A 14,696-nucleotide genomic window follows, 5' to 3' on the forward strand; every position below is an offset into this window, starting at 1 on the left:
AATCAGATACGGAGCTCCAGGCTGGAAAAGTTGAATAGACATCACTAAAAAAACAACAAAGGCCATTCATTTTAACACCTTTTTTTCCCCCTCCCTTTTAATAAAGTGCTAACTTTTAACAAATCTTTTCAGAAATGAATAAAGGTTGCTACATAAATTTGATTTAATATTTTATGACACATTCACATTTATCTCCACTTGAAAAAAATATGTTTTCTATATACTTAAAAGAAAATATACTCTTAACACATAGAACGCTGGAAATTTAACAGGAAGACCAAATTTACTCTCTGCGAATTAAGATTGTTAAATCTTTGGTCATGCTTACTAAAATGTGATGATAAAAGGTTCAGCTCCTGAATGTGCATGTCTGGATTTTTGGCAAATCTACACCGAGCTATGTACTCTGAAAGTAGGACTGGCATCTCCCTGCAGGTATGTTGGTTACATGATGAAGGTAAATGACGAGGTATTCTCTATAATTTAACATCAGTTACAATAAATTACAAGTGCAAATAAATATGCTTCTAGGAATGTGCAAATATAGGAGTTGTGCGTATCATTGTTCCAAAGCATGTGATGGCTATCCGTTGAGCTTTAGCATATGGCTGGCTCGTCCACGGCTTGTGCTCCCTCTGCGACGGCTTTCACACATTTTGCCATGGTCTGGGAGGCTCTGCTTATGGGATCTGTGGGTACGAATTGAGAGCAGATTTAAAATTGGCTGGATCAAACCAATGTGCTTATTCAGTCCAACAACAAAAGGATAGTTGATGCTAAAATTGCACAAATTAATTAAACCCGTGCTTTACAGTTAGAACAGACTACCAACTTTAAACCAAGGATAATTTTATTCATCACACCTGACATTCATCTTCGTATTCTGCAAAGTGTGTGGTGAGTATTTGTACTAACGTTTAAATTAATAATCACATTTATGCACAAGTATATGAAATGGTGTATTAAGCCTTTTATATGTAATCTTAACTATATACATGCTGTTTTACTGTTATTGTGAAATTCAAAGAGTTGTCTTAAGAATCCTGAGTCATTAAACTACATTAAATTGTTATCCCTATATGGAGATTCTTGGCTATTCTACTTTCAGCACAAGTTTGTAGACCCTATTTAAATCTGAAATATGCTATGATTAATCCTAATCTTAATCTGTGTTTATGAAAATAACAAAATTAAATTCTTAGATAATTTCTTTGGATAAAACTGAGATTTTTTTAAATCACAGTAGTTGTATTTTAAAACAAGCTTTTTATTCCCGTATTACCTTGAGCATGAGCTCAACAGCAATGATCGGGAGACAAGTTAAACATTTTCTAAAAACATAAGAAAACACAAAAGGGGGATTTTTAAATCTTAAATTAAGAAATATGATCCCATTAAAAATTCCAATTACTTTAGTTTTTCTCCAGTATTTGGGCTCTGTCGACAAATGCTTGCCTGCTATGTTAACAGTAGTTTCCAATACATCCAGAATGACTGTAGGTGATGTTGGTGGATCAACATAAATACTTAAACAGAGGGAAAATGTGCTTAATTTGGAGACCTTAAAAAATTAATGACCACAGAAGATCTTAATACTCAGATTTTTTCCAGTGGATAATTCAGCAGTGGGGAAACAGCTCGGCTTTATTTAATTTCTATAGATAAAATGCCTCACTTAACAGTGTCTAATAAAAACACATTGCAGTCAAGTCTGATCATTTACTATGTTAGAATTCGGCTTGCGTACGTTTAAAAAACACTATTTCGTTTAAAATTGGCACGTGATACACTGGTGTGATTCCAGGAGGGACTTTGGAATCAGTGTAATATTTTACTGGGTTTAGTGAGAGCAAAAAAAAAATGTACAACAGTTCAGAGAATTGATGACTAACCTGTCATGTAAAAGTCCTTCACAGTAAGCTGTGGAGGAACTAAAGGTTCAGTTAGGACAGCCTGGTTCACTGCCTGAAACAGATAAGGCAGACATCACCACCGTCAAGTAGAACAGCGTGACGTAAACCGGGACCAATTAAAAAAACAAGCCAACAACCAAGCAAGCTGCATTTGCTGTGTCTTCGTAATCAACTAAAAACAATGGATAAAAAAACCCAACTGACAACCTTAGACAGTTCATTAGCCTGCTTGAAGTAGTTGGCCTCCTCAAGGTCATCGTATCGAACTAGATTTGGGGAAACCTCCGCCAGTCTGTTGCGCACTTCATCCAGTGTGTCATATGGCAGAGTCACTCCGGCGAGCTTAAAAAGGTGTGAAAAATGACACATTAAGGCCTCTCTTGGTTTTCGTTGAATAATAGCATGTTTGCCCTTTGCTGTGGTTCACCTCAGATATGGCTCTGATGATCCTCCAGTCCTCCCTGGCCATGCCTGGAGGAGTCACGGCAACCTTAGTCTGCTGGGCACGGCCTTCAGTGTTCACATAAGTACCGCATTTTTCAGTATATGCAGCTCCTGGAAGTATGATATCAGCCATCGGTGCACCCACATCGCCATGGTGACCTGGGGAGATGCAAAGAATAGCACTGAAACAAGGCAGTTTAAAGTTTAGAAATATATAAAGGAAAGTATACTCTGCATGTCTCTCCTGGAGGAATTAGAACTACTTCAGATATTCCCTAACTTAGGTGGTGGAGGACACTGTCGAGCACCTGATCTACAATCTCTAATTAGAGCTCAACCACGACTGTGAAGCATTCAGCATATGCTCCACAGTTTTCATACTCATGAAAGCATTCACTGACCCTTCTGTGCACTTACTGAAGCATCTGACTCAATTTGGTTTCTTTGCTTATTTACTCAAGAGTTTCATTTGTCACCCTTTTGTACACGCTGATAGTGATTTGGGAGTCAAATTGCCTCTCTCAGATGCCAAATAGGACTTTAAATAAAATATGCAATGACTAAGCTTCTGAAGCTGCGAAGGAAAAAAAGCTGACCTTGATAAATTATCAAGCTGTCCTTTGGGAGGTCTTGACGAGTAATGGAGCCAGCATCTGCCCCAAGTAGGAACAGAACTTTGGGGGGGTTTTTCCTTATAGTCTCCACTCCCGGCTTGTACCCAAGATCAAGTGCTGCCACTTGACTGGCGACCCTGTTCACACAGGCGAAACAGCACACAGATTACAGCGAAAGTCCACCTCGAGCCGTTTTACTGAAAGCTTTCTCAGACAACCACCTGTGAAGCACGTTGAGAATCTTCCAACTTTCCTCCACTCCGCTGCTGACACGAGCATTCTGAGCAACTGTTGACACAGCAGCCATTATCGCAGCCCCGTCCTCTCTCTGCAGGCAACTGCTGCCAACTACAACAACAGGGTGCGTCGCTTTAGCCAAGAGCTGGAAGAGGAGATAAAAGCCACAGAATCACAGAGAGACATTCGAGGTGACTGATGACAGTCGTAACCGCAACTGTCCGGAGTGTTACCTGAGCAAATGGGTGAGTTCCCGCAGCAATTTCTTGCAGGATCTTAGCAGACTCCCCAAGATGGTCGTATGTGTAACTCAGGTCCACTTCCTTTCCGACCAGAGCCACATGCAGCTCATTGTGCAGCCAACTGAGCAGATATGTAGAAGTTATTTACCATTTCCCCCCCATTCTCTAGATGTACAACTTTGCCACTAATAAACAGCCATGGATACGGCATTTAAAACAATCTCTTTACCTTTTTCTGATGCGTGCATTGAAAAGCGGAGCCTCGTAGCGCGGGTTAGTGCCCACCAGGAGCAGCAGGTCAGCTTCTTCAACGCCAGCGATGCCCGTGTTTAGAAGATAGTTTGAACGCAGGTCAGATCTGGAAAAGCCAAGGAACCGAACAACGTCAACATCTGCATTTATCAAACTAGGTGCATACAGCCAGTCTCTTTCTGTCTTTGTTTGGTCTTACCCAGCTCCAGCCACGGGGAACATCTCCTCAGTGCACAGGTTGTCGCTATTCAAACGGTTCAGCAAGTCTTTCAGGGAAACAAGAGCCTCTGCGTCGACCAACCCCCCGGCAACCGCGGCGACATCACTTCCTTTAACTCCTTGCAACTGTCAAAAAAATATATATCAAACAGGTGAGTTGCATCAAAAACATTGGCTTTAAATTATTTCAAACTTTTATTTATTTTTTATAGTGTCAAAATGGAGGCTCTGGAGGCTATTTGCTCACGATTTACTTACTGCTCCAGCTACTCGGGTGAGCACATCTTCCCAGGATGTGGGAACAAACTGCCCCGTCTCATTTTTCACCATTGGCTGAGTAAGTCTCTGTCTTTTAAGTCCATCGTAAGCAAATCTGCCCCAGCGGAAGCCAGAAAAAGTTCAGGTCTGATGCAAACACCTTTTTATGGACCGTACAAATCTATTCCTATGACATAAATCCCGTGTGATAAGAAACTGACCTGGTTTTGTCTGAGATCCACTCCTCGTTTATATCCTCATTTAGACGAGGTAGGATTCTCATCACCTCACCGCCACGCGTGCTCACCACAATGTTGCTTCCCACAGCATCCAGAACGTCAATGGATTCAGTCTTCCTATAGCAAAAGACCAAGGGAGCGTAAATACGCCTTTTCTTTTTTTTTTTTTTTTGATTCCACGAAAAGTTAACGAACACTTTAGGAGCGATACAAAAACCTGGTCTCCCAAGGACGGGCAGTGAAAGCGTATGGTTTAGATGTCAGGGCACCCACTGGGCATATATCAATAACATTCCCAGATAACTCCGACATGAACATCTTCTCCACGTATGTCCCGATCTGCAGGTCATTTCCCCTGCCAGTGGTGCCAAGGTCCTCCACGCCAGCGATCTCACCGGCAAAACTGCAGGAGCAAAAAGAGATGTAAGTAAGAGATGCAACTGAATTCACTTTGAACGTTAAAGTCCGACTCACCGCACACAGCGAGTGCATTGAATGCAGCGAGTCATGATGGTTTTGATGAGAGGGCCGATGTTTTTGTCTTCCACGGCCCTTTTGCCCTCTGTGAAGCGGCTCCTGTCGCTGCCAAACTGCATGGACTGGTCCTTCAAGACAAAAAATAACACTCGGTCTCTGTAGTTCATCTTTTAGCTATATCTCAAGTCCAAAAAATAAATAAATAAACAAAAATAAACAAAAATGTCAGACACTAAAGTCTATGAAGAATACATCTACACTGATACTGATAAGCTTTGATTTACCTGTAGATCACATTCACCCCCTTGATCACAAATTGGACAATCTAAAGGGTGGTTAGCCAGTAAGAACTCCATCACACCCTCTCTGTGTAAAATTAAGCCACAGTTGGGAGTGAAATCATTTCATGCTGCATTCGTGTAAAAGGATTTTAGGTGCATCTGTGGGGTTGAGCCTACCTGGCCTTCCTTGTTTTGTCAGAGTCGGTTAAAATGTTCCAGCCTTTCATGACAGGCATAGCACAGGCTGCCACCGGCTAGAAGGCAAACGAAACAGTTGCTGGTTATCGTAAACAGGCACATCCCCACCTGTAAGTACAGGCAAGAAAGCGATCGACGAGCAGAAAATTCACAGCTTTCCAGAGAAGAAACAAACGCAGGCACGCCTGAAAACATACCTTTGGAACTTTCTCTATCTCTACAAGACACATCCGACAGTTTCCAGCAACCGACAAGCGTTCGTGGTAGCAGAAACGGGGAATCTGCATGCCTGCCCTCTCGCATACCTGCGACAGAGTACAATCAGTCTTGTATCAGGAACTCAAGATGTCTGGAAATGTTATTATCTTATAGTAATGCATGAACATACTGCCTTACCTGCAACACAGTGGTCCCTGGCTCCACCATGACTGGCTTTCCATCCACAAACACCTCCAGGAGGTTACTGGCAGCTGCTGTTGCTGTAGATGCGGTGCGAACTTCAGACATAGACAAAAAACATGCTTTTAAACGTACATTTACCCTACGAATTCAGCCATTATTCCTTTGTTTCCCCCCCCCCCCCTACTTTCTTCCAAACACACTTTGTATATCATTTAATATTTCCATCACGCCATGTTATAGTCAGAGTAACTGAAAGTAATAAGTGGGGGTAACAGTATGTCACTGGTTAAACTGACCCAACAACAGCCTGGCATGTAATGTGGTAATTGGCAGATCTGTAATCCGGCCTTTAATCCACCAAGTGGAACAAATTAACAAGAGTGCGAGGCATTAAAATAATTACTCCTTGGACCCGGCAGACGAAACGAACGTTATGCATAAACACAAAACACACTTTGTGCGTTCAATCACAAGGGGAAACTCAATGAATCATCTGTTTGAAGTGGCATGTTGTTACCATTATTAAATGCAGCGCCTCCTTTCGCAACAGCTGCTGGGAAGAGACTGCGACTCGCAACAGGCAAACGCAACATGCTGGAAGAGATGCAGAAAGGAAATGTCATATGTGAGGTCTAAACCCTACCCGCAGACAGATTTAACCCATGTGTCGACACAGACCCAAGATGCTACGAGCTGGTTGGTGACCAGAGCGTTAGCCAAATTAGCTTCCGTGTGGCTACCAAAACAAAAACAGAAGCAAGCTAGCTAAAGTGGTCAATCCCAGGCCGTGACACTCGGAGCAGTGGAAAAACTGTGCTAGGACACATTAAAAAAAAAAAAGACTCGTCTTTACTGTTCGGTGTAAATAACTATGAAAGTTTTATTGAATAATTGACGCCCTGAAAGCCTGTAAAACGTCGAAAAAATATTGCTAAAAAGAAAAAAGGTCCAAAACTGCAGGAAACGTTACATTTATTTATTGTCCCACGATAACGTTAATATTGCTTGGCTCGCTGCATTTTCATCCTAACGGTGATCTAAGAAATAAGAAAAAAGTCAATCGCAATCATGTGAAGAGGTGTTTTAACGCCAGTGACGTTAAATAAGGTTAAATAAGATTTATCATGCCATGCTACACGCAGTCAGATCGACGTGACCTCGCCATAAACGCTACGTGACATGTCAACAAATCGTTATTCGCATTTAGCAACTCCTTTACGGATGCTGGCGTTACAGTTGGGAAGTTTTATTTGTTTTCGGTGACCGTTTGCTTACCTTGCCAGCGCTCTCATCAGACAACAAGCCACGCAGATTGCGCACTGTCTTCTTATTCTGCTGCGTCACGGATTAAGTAATCCTGTGTACCATAATCCACGTCGGGCGGCCACTTTAAAATAAAAAGTATTTTTCGCATTACAGTGTGGGTCAATACTTGAAGCTTTTGTTTAAGAATTATCAAAGCAGATAATTTCCTCCGAAGCATTTTTTTTTTCAGTCTGTCTTGATGTGCTGTGAAACCCATCAGGTTTAGCCACCGATGGAGCTAAAATAGTTGATGGTAAATGAAAAGGATTTTCTGCTGCTACAAATATTTTTTCTGATATTTTCCGCAGTCATTTTGGCAGCTTCTGAGACCAAAAGAAAAAGAAAAAGAAAAAAAGGCAAATTGTTGACTACGTCTAAACTAATTTAACTATGGTGCAGAATGTTCTTTTTCTTTCTTTCTAAAACCTCTGCAATCTCGTTTGAAGCAAAGTGTGATCAAAACATTTATACAATGGCAACACAGCTGATACTCTTACAATATTTAGGTCACAGAATTGGGAACAACTTGTCCTTTTGCTTTGGATGAACAGTTGGGACAATTTGAATTAACTTAACAGACTGGTGGGTCAAATTCCCAGTTAGATTATTACGTAAATACCAGATGGATGTGTTCATTTCTTAAAAAAAAAAAGATTGAAAGATTTGCTTCTTGGAAATGTTTACTTCCTGCCCATACTTTCACAGACACATAAAGCATCCGCCCTTCCAGGGCATGTGGTGTCACTCTATCTCCAAGCTAGCGGTGGTGTAAACCGTACCAGTCAGGGTTCACCTCAAGGAAGACAAAAAAAACAGGAAATATCTGAATTTGTAACGAGACCCGAGGGAAAAGTAAGGGAAATGCACATCTGGATTCATCTCAGACTCCTGTGTACTGTCTAGGCCTGATCTAATCCTTCTGTAAAACTAGCATCTGTGCATACATAAAACATCAAAGATCCCCGTTTAACTCACAAACAAAAAAGACGACAATGAAACAAAGTGACAGTAATATTAGGAAGGACACATTTATTGAGATATAAACTATTTACTTTAAATATATTTGAATAAAACACAGCTATGCTCCTCCTTACTAGCAAAAGAAATCTTGAAGATACATTAATACATTATTGAAACTGTCAATATGGACTTATATAAAAGCATTATAATGTTATGTGACATCACAGACTACATTCTGATATGTGCTTTATATTTATCCGTCTGAACCATAGCAACCTATCTGGCAATAGTTAAGTGTATATATAGGTTTAAAAACAACAACGATCCATTTAAAATATATTGTAAGCAAAGGGGTTGTGTTTTTTTGCAAATGTTTTTGCAGAACCCTTCTCCTCTGATCAGTTAAACAACATTTCCAGCTTCCTGTCTTTGTGCCGAAAGCTTCTCTTCGCCAAATTAATGGAGAGAAATCAACTGCATCTGCGCATTATGTTCACTTCTATTCAGCTTTTCCATGAAGGATAATTGTCAGCTGAAGTAGGCGTCAAAGTCCAAATGAAACAAAACAGGAAATTCTTAACACTGGAGCTGGAAAGTACAGCTCTGATCATCCACCTCATTTACATCAAAGTAACAGCCTTCGCCACTTGTTTTTCATGGACAAGTTCTCAAGTCTAAAGATGGTTGCAGTCATAGATCTGATAATGCCACTGGCTCTTCTTGGACACCGTCCTGGTGAACTCCTGGCACAGACTCTGTCTCCGTGGCAGAGATCGACAGCCTGAGCTCTCTTAGAGAACTCTTGGTTATGTCGAGGCATGCATGCTTTACGATGCGACGCACCTTTTTGCTCAGGAGCATGTACAGCAGGGGGTTAATGCAGCTGTTAAAAAAGCCTAAACTGGTGGCGAGAGGAAAGCCAGCTTTCAGAATGTTGTGGAGATAGAATGTAGAATGTATGGATAACTCCATCAAGCTGAAAGTATGGAAAGGTGCCCAGCATAAAAAGAACGCCAGAATTACTGCGGTGACCATTTTGGAGAACCTAGACATGCGAACTGAACCCCCAGATTTTTTAACTTTGATTGACAGAAGTATGCCTGTCACACATATGGCAGTAAATGGCAGAAAAAAGCCAACAATGGTACGAATGGCCACTATTGTAATGTGTTTCATAGCCACCGTGTGCCCGTCCTGTGTGTGGAAGTTGTTGAAGCACACCACCTTGTCATGTAAGCGCATGGTGTCACGAAAGATGAGAGCGGGGCAGCTCATGACAGCAGCAAGTCCCCATATAAAACCACACACAGCCCAGGCCTTCTGCACGGTTCGGTACCTCAGAGACCAGTTGAGATGGACCAGAGAGACATATCTGTCTATACTGAGCACTGTGAGAAAGAGGACACTGGCATACATGTTCATCACAGACACGAAAGAGTTAATCTTACACATGGCCACACCAAAGTCCCAGTGGAAGTCTCGAAGAATGTAATCAATGTAGAAGGGTAGGAAAAGCACGAATACAAAGTCTGCTATGGCTAGATTGAGCAACCAGACGCGGTTGACGGTCTTTTTTCTTTTAAATATTGTCACCCAAATGACCGTTCCGTTCCCAATCAGCCCAAGTACGATGGAGATAATGTAGATGACCACAGAGATGATGTGCATAGTTTCCTTCTGTCTGTGGTCTACTTTGAGGTCCTCCAAATCGCCGTACTCCAGATAATATTCATAGGTGTAGTTCTCATAGTCCTCGCCAGAGACGTCCATTGTTGCAGGGGTGTAACCTCTATGCTGAAGTTATCTGTGGGAAGGAAAATCTTATGATAAGATACATTCATGCAACATTCTCAGCCCACAGAGTGCCTGCCATTTTGCTGCTCTTCACACAGATCCAGCTTCTGGTGCCACCCTCTCTCTGGTCATTTAGTTCCTGTGATGAAGTTAGTGCACTGAAATATTATGCCAACATCCATTTTGATCAACGGGCGATGATTGATAATGTATTGTTGCTCAATGTTTGCAGTATTTTCACACTGGGGTGGAGAGGAGAATGTGCGTTTCATTGTTTGTCTTTTTCAAGTACGCAGCGTTCCGAAAATATGAGTAAAAGGTTCTTAAATATCAGCTAGCATTAAAATCAAGGTCAGACGAGGGCCACTAAAGTTTTTACTGGAGTCGTTTAAAGAAATAAGGTCACCACGAGTTAGTGGTTTTTGGTAAATGCTGACTAAAATAAGCACGTTTATAGTCTGCATTACATCATTTGTACGTTTGCGTAAGTAGTCTTTTAGTCAAGTAAATACATAATAAAGAAGACAATTAATGTCAAAATATTCTTTGTGGATAATGACCATTATCATCATTTAAGACTATTTAAAAATATACTGCAACATTTAAACTATGTGCGCAGGATAGTGAATGCAGAATCAGAGGTAAGGCAAAAATGAAAAGCTGAAGGGGTTAGGGTCAGGATTAATCTCAGCAGGATCTGCAACAAGGCGTATAATACAAGAAATACAGCATTTAGCCTGCAAATGGGACCGTTGTACAATCGGTGCCATACACTCACTATTAGAATACTAATGGAGTGTTTTTTTTTTCTTTCAGAATTTGAGGCGGAGAGATCGTGGCTTACCTAAAAGTGCAGCGCTCCCTGTTAACGGGCTTTGATCAAAACTTCAACAGCTCCCGACTGAAAGTGACGGCTGTCCTTGTTAGCGTTCAAAGCTCCCTTCCGCTGGGCCTTGTCCGTTACTTCTCATTCGTTTTTTTACAAACTCTTTTCGGCAGCATGTGAAGTCTTTCCGTGAGTTCCGTTCATCCGAACTGAACTCCGTGCCTGGGCACTCAGGGGCTGAGATGGGCAGTGGGTGCGCCTGGCTGACGCGTCAAACATGGACCTCAGAGGGAAGAAAAGTAATTGGTCACCGACTCGGAATGAAGAATGCTTTCATTCAGCGGAGCTGTGGCTCCTTTTCATAACAGCAGAGTAAACCACCAGCGCACGCTCTTCGTCTCTCAGGGGAGGAGAGTTTTAAAAGTTGCAGATGTTTTGTTCAGTTTTTTCCTAAAGAGACAGACTGTTTTTGGTGTGGGCGTGCACACGCCAAGGCTGATTTCTGCTTCTTGCTTGTCCTTTGAAAATCCCTTATTCAGCATCTCGGTCCTTGGTGCTCAATAGGAATACAATGAGCTGTGAAATGATACGTAATTTTATTTAGACAGTCAAGATCACAGTGGCTGTGGCCGGACAAAATTAGTTTGATTTAGCATTGCGCCTCAAACAAATTGGACAAAAATCCTGCAACAGGCTGAGGCATCATGCATGTCAACCCCCACAGCTCATGCATACAGTACATTATATACCCATTATGCAGCTCTGCAATGTCTTTCACTAGACCTTCCTCTGACGCACACTCACATCTGTGAGACTCTTGTGTATACAGTTTCCAAATCGTTAGAGCACAAGCTTTGATGAGGGGTTATTTTCTCCAGAGATGTATGACAGACATTACACAACAGATTTTCACAGACTGATGTGGTACAGAACGTCATCTGATGTGTATTTTGGCATCCACGCGGGATATCTGTGACTCCTTGCAATATCTCTGTAAATGCAACTCATTTGGGGAGGTTTGGTTGCTGTATGGTGAACAGCTGCTCCCTATATGCAATATGAGTCCAAACTGTTAAAAATGCTCATGCGACATGGTATTTCTAACCAATTATCACCCTACAGTAATAGCATTACGTCTAAGATGACCTTTCATTTAAATGAAAACCATTTGCATTTTATTTGATAAATGCAACAACCAACGCCCCTTGTATTCATGCGGCCGTATATCACTTCACTCCCACCTCAGTGTTTCCTTGTGACGCATCTTCATTCACAGTGGTCACCGTGGAGAGGCTCACCCTAAACATGCTGGAGCCAAATGCAATTATGTTGATCTTATCTGACCAAAAATGTGCTCCCAACCCTCAGCAGGCTTGTTTAATCTTGACGTTTTGTGCCAAGAGGAGAGCAAGTTTTGTTGTTCTTTTCTCTTCATTTGAGATATTCATAGAAGGTGACCTGTCCTCTACTGTCCGAGTTATCACAGAATGTCTGATTACAACTTTTAACCCTTGTGGCAAGTCCTAAGTGTGTCTTTTTCTTTACTTTTCTTTTTTCATAGCTTGTACAAGGTGTTGTTTTCCCTGCCATATCACATCAGGTACTCTTTTCATACTTTTTCACAGGTATAGACAAGAACTGCTGTTAAATGTGTCATATCAAAACAGCATTGAGGTTTTTTTTTCAAACTGCTTTAACCAACAAAGTGTAACGAGATTGCTACTCTCTACTCATCTCTTTTTGTCCCATCGGATAGTGAGGCTGCCTTGTCCCAATCGCCAGTGACCCAAAATGACCATCTTATACTTCTGTGGACCATGTAGCCCTGAGGGAGAGAAGTCACATCCCTCAGTAGCTCTGCAGATCCGTGGAGTCTAACAGTCAAGCCTAAACCCAATTTCAAACACAAATTATCCTCTTGCTGTCTTCCCTGAAGATATTCTGCTGTCATAGAGAGAGGTCTACTGGAGAGGGCATGTTAAGTTTCTTTAAAGAAACTTAATGGAGCAGTGGTCATCAGAGGCTGTGTTCAGATCTGTAAGGGACTCGTTTCGTTTTACATTTCCTTCAAAGTGTAGCACGAAACCCGTTTGTCCAAAGGTTGAGGGACATTTTTGCAAAACGTCGGAACCCTTAAACAAATATGATTTAGTCCTCTTAATTTTTTCAAATAATTATATGTTGTTTCATTCTCTCTTTAATGTTGAAATAGAATTTTGAGATGCTGATAAACATTTTCCAGAATAAGAGCTGAACGATTATAATTGCTTCTTTAGTTCTTTAATCCAACCTGATTCATCTTGATACATTGATGTGTTTAATTTGACTGTGTATGCTTTACATGATTGAAGCGTGTGAAGAAAAAGGCATCTGTAGCATCTGTGCTGTCCTCATAGTGATTTCTGAGAGATTTCTTTCATACAGCTTGTGAGACAGATGACCGGACATCCTATAAGAGTTGACATTTTCCTGATAAACACAATTCAGTTCAGTGCAACTGATAGAATAACTGATCCCTGCCTTCAGTTTAACTTCTCATGTTTCAGAGTCCTGGTGCGCACATGCTGTGGAACACTTCACAACATACTTGTAGAGAACAGGGACATTCCTAAGGTTATTAGTAACACCTGTGCTTTTCATCTTATGACCAGTCATATTTTTCAGTAAATAAGTGGAATTATTTGCAAACTGATCCTCAGACACACAAGAAACACCAAACGTTTCTCTTAATAGATCTTGAATAGTTCAGTGTAAACGCCCTGTATGTCACTTTGGTCGAACTGAGAACAGAAAGAAAGACGATATGAAAAAATTGGAATTAATGGGCTCAGGAACACATCTTTAAGCCATTGTCAACCACAACAGTTTATCAGTGCATCCACTAATTCAAGGTTAAACACAATTCAATGCAAAGAAGAAAACACACCAACAAGATCCAGAAATGATGCTGGCCCCATGCTCACTGAAGACAAGATGGACCAAGAAATGGAAAACTCTCCTGTGGTATGATTGGTACATTTTTTTTTTATTTAAAAATCAGCTGTATCACATCCTTCAGTCTAAAGAGGAGAGGGGCTAACTGGTTAACAGCAGACAGTCTAAACGCCAGCATCAGAGATGCTATAGGGTGCACATCACTTAAGACACCAGTAATGCAGAAGCATATATATCCTAGTTTTGAACATACATATGATGTCATTTGAAATCTTTTTCAGAAAAAGCCTTGTTTATGTCAGCAATACAATGGCAAACTATATTCTATACATATCTCAACAGAGTGGCACTGCAGTAGAAGGTCTGTCAAAGACTAACACTCATGCTCAACTAAGACTCAATTAGGCCTGGGCACATTGCACATGTTTCCATGTTGTGTCTTTTTGCACATCTTGTAAAAGTCTAAGTGTATATTGATACAGCCAAATTCCCAATAAAGCTGTTTTCATTGCCATGTTTTAATGTTTAGTTTGTCAGATGGCACAATGCTTCAGAAACTGTATTATTGAAAACCAACCTATCAAGACTTCGTGTCACCTTGCGGTCGCTTAAAGAATTTTCAGACTGTCGCTCTGCTCTAATAAAATCGTGATTTTATAACCGCTGCCTCATCAGACAAAATCACCATTTATGTAACTTAAAAACATCTGAGCAGTGAATTCTTATATGCACGATAATATCCCACAGACCAAGTTAGAAGTGGCAGAATGTCTTTAATGTTTTCTGACACAGTCCACAGTGTTGTGGCGTCAGATTCCTCACTAAGTTCTGACAGTGGGCACGTAAACTGGGACAATGTTGCTGGTTCTGTCAAATGGCTAAGTCAAGTTGTAACTGTGGCTCGACTCAACAGCGTATGTAACAATGCTGAGTGTAGCAGCCACATTTCAATGTCAACAAGAATGGGAAGAAAAATTCTACTTACAAATCTACAGCAACTGGTCTCCTCAACTGGAAAAAAATAATAATTGCGGATAGGACACAGTACAAAAGCAAAGCTCTGTTAACATCTCCGGCATTTCAGTCAGTCTGAGGTCAAGA

The 14,696-nt window shown here is 41.1% G+C and overlaps 2 protein-coding genes across 5 annotated transcripts; both read right to left on the bottom strand.

Annotated features, from left to right (window-relative positions):
• Nucleotides 1–157: 157 nt before the first annotated feature.
• On the bottom strand, nucleotides 158–7,219 carry LOC140319392 (NADH-ubiquinone oxidoreductase 75 kDa subunit, mitochondrial). 4 transcript variants are annotated; one of them, XM_072397003.1, is made up of 19 exons: nucleotides 7,052–7,219; nucleotides 6,294–6,370; nucleotides 5,771–5,871; nucleotides 5,572–5,679; nucleotides 5,354–5,430; nucleotides 5,180–5,261; nucleotides 4,893–5,023; nucleotides 4,636–4,821; nucleotides 4,401–4,535; nucleotides 4,180–4,294; nucleotides 3,902–4,047; nucleotides 3,680–3,808; nucleotides 3,442–3,571; nucleotides 3,193–3,353; nucleotides 2,954–3,108; nucleotides 2,341–2,516; nucleotides 2,121–2,255; nucleotides 1,893–1,965; nucleotides 158–689 (listed from the first exon to the last, which is right to left on the bottom strand). In XM_072397003.1, exons 1-19 carry the CDS (start codon nucleotides 7,066–7,068, stop codon nucleotides 598–600), a joined length of 2,226 nt encoding a protein of 741 aa, XP_072253104.1. In that variant the 5' UTR covers nucleotides 7,069–7,219; the 3' UTR covers nucleotides 158–597. The 4 variants fall into 4 exon arrangements, with proteins under 4 accessions (XP_072253104.1, XP_072253105.1, XP_072253106.1 ...); XM_072397004.1 differs by lacking the exon at nucleotides 6,294–6,370 and having other exon boundaries at nucleotides 7,052–7,076; XM_072397005.1 differs by lacking the exons at nucleotides 6,294–6,370; nucleotides 7,052–7,219 and adding an exon at nucleotides 6,420–6,564.
• An 865-nt stretch (nucleotides 7,220–8,084) lies between these two features.
• On the bottom strand, nucleotides 8,085–10,766 carry cmklr2 (chemerin chemokine-like receptor 2). Its single transcript, XM_072397007.1, has 2 exons — nucleotides 10,680–10,766; nucleotides 8,085–9,845 (listed from the first exon to the last, which is right to left on the bottom strand). The coding sequence occupies exon 2, from the start codon at nucleotides 9,809–9,811 to the stop codon at nucleotides 8,732–8,734; it is 1,080 nt and encodes a 359-aa protein (XP_072253108.1). The 5' UTR covers nucleotides 9,812–9,845; nucleotides 10,680–10,766; the 3' UTR covers nucleotides 8,085–8,731.
• Between the last annotated feature and the right edge of the window lie 3,930 nt (nucleotides 10,767–14,696).

This window comes from Leuresthes tenuis, unplaced genomic scaffold (genome assembly GCF_036924035.1).
Source record: "Leuresthes tenuis unplaced genomic scaffold, fLeuTen1.0.hap1 SCAF_12, whole genome shotgun sequence".
Taxonomy (NCBI): Eukaryota; Metazoa; Chordata; class Actinopteri; order Atheriniformes; family Atherinopsidae; genus Leuresthes; species Leuresthes tenuis.